Source organism: Corythoichthys intestinalis, chromosome 13, assembly GCF_030265065.1.
Source record: "Corythoichthys intestinalis isolate RoL2023-P3 chromosome 13, ASM3026506v1, whole genome shotgun sequence".
Taxonomy (NCBI): domain Eukaryota; kingdom Metazoa; phylum Chordata; class Actinopteri; order Syngnathiformes; family Syngnathidae; genus Corythoichthys; species Corythoichthys intestinalis.
The window spans coordinates 53,919,666-53,921,084 of NC_080407.1; the positions used below are offsets into that span (position 1 = coordinate 53,919,666).

Here is a 1,419-nt window from a genome sequence, read left to right on the forward strand (position 1 = left end):
TGCGTTGATGTTCTTGTTATTCTCTTGATTTCATTGTTAAACTTGGAATAATTGTACAAACATATGAACTCATTTATGCATTGTTTCTTTCTTTATTTCCTTTTCAAGCCTGACAGATCCAAACGTACAGCATTCATTTGTACACTGTAGTATTTGCATTTTTCTGGTCTGTTGATGTAAAGGTTTTCGTCAGCATCAAATATGTCAACAGCAAAAAGCACCATTTTTAATATACTGGGGACCTTGTATATATCATTTATATACTGCATAGTATAAACAGTTTTGGACCCAAGACAGAGCCTTGAGGTACGCCAGATGTAACAAGTTTTTCCGACTTTTTCCCACCAATTGTCAAATTGGTAGGTGGTCGTTGATGTCATTTATTAATAAACCAATTTGGGTCTCATTCAGCATGACATTAGCTCAAATTCTGTCTCTTTGGGTAGCACTGTGCGTTTTTATATTCTAACTACGGCTGTCAAACGATTAAAATTTTTAATCGAGTTAATTACAGCTTAGAAATTAATTAATCGCAATTCAAACCAACTATACAATATGCCATATTTTTCTGTAAATTATTGTTGGAATGGAAAGATAAGACACAAGATGGATATATACATTCAACATACGTTACATAAGGACTGTATTTGTTCATTATAACAATAAATCAACAAGATGGCTTTAAAATTATTAACATTCTGTTAAAGCGATCCATGGATAGAATAACTTGTAGTTCTTAAAAGAAAAATGTTAGTACAAGTTATAGAAATTTTATATTAAAACCCCTCTTAATGTTTTCGTTTTAATAAAATTTGTAAAATTTTCAATCAAAAAATAAACTAGTAGCCCGCCATTGTTGATGTCAATAATTACTTACACAATGCTCATTGGTGCTGAAGCCTATAAAATCAGTTGCACCCAAGCGCCAGCAGAGGGCGGCAAAACTTCATAAAATACAATTAACAAGTGAGCGTTTCACTGTACCGTCATTTAAATGTGTCTGAGCGGGGCATCTGCGTTAATTGCGTCAAATATTTTAACGTGATTAATTTAAAAAATTAATTAACGCCCGTTAACGCGATAATTTTGACAGCCCTAATTCTAACGCAATATTATAACTACTAAACATACTATTGCTACTTTTCTCTACTACTGTACTCCGTATACTACTACTGTAGAATGGAATCATGGAGGCGACGGTAGAAGGATCAGATATTAAGGTCACGCATGAGTCAATGGGGGCATGTGTGTTGTACACTATTTCCTCCTCAGAGTGGCGCTATAGACCTAAAAATTGTTAGCGGAGCGCCATTAACGTAATTTTGGACTATAAAGTGCACCTGACTATAAGCCGCCACCCACTAAATTTGACTCGAAAACAACATTCGTTCCTAGATAAGCCATGCTGGACTATAAGCC

General features: G+C 34.5%; 1 protein-coding gene across 1 annotated transcript in view; it reads left to right on the plus strand.

Moving 5' to 3' along the window:
• LOC130928996 (doublesex- and mab-3-related transcription factor A1-like) overlaps positions 1–627 on the plus strand; it is a 1,650-nt gene extending 1,023 nt beyond the window's left edge. Inside the window, exon 2 of the mRNA XM_057855835.1 lies at positions 1–627. This exon is cut by the window's left edge and continues 459 nt beyond it. Coding sequence (XP_057711818.1) covers positions 1–8 — 8 coding nt within the window. The 3' untranslated portion in view covers positions 9–627.
• Positions 628–1,419: the final 792 nt, after the last annotated feature.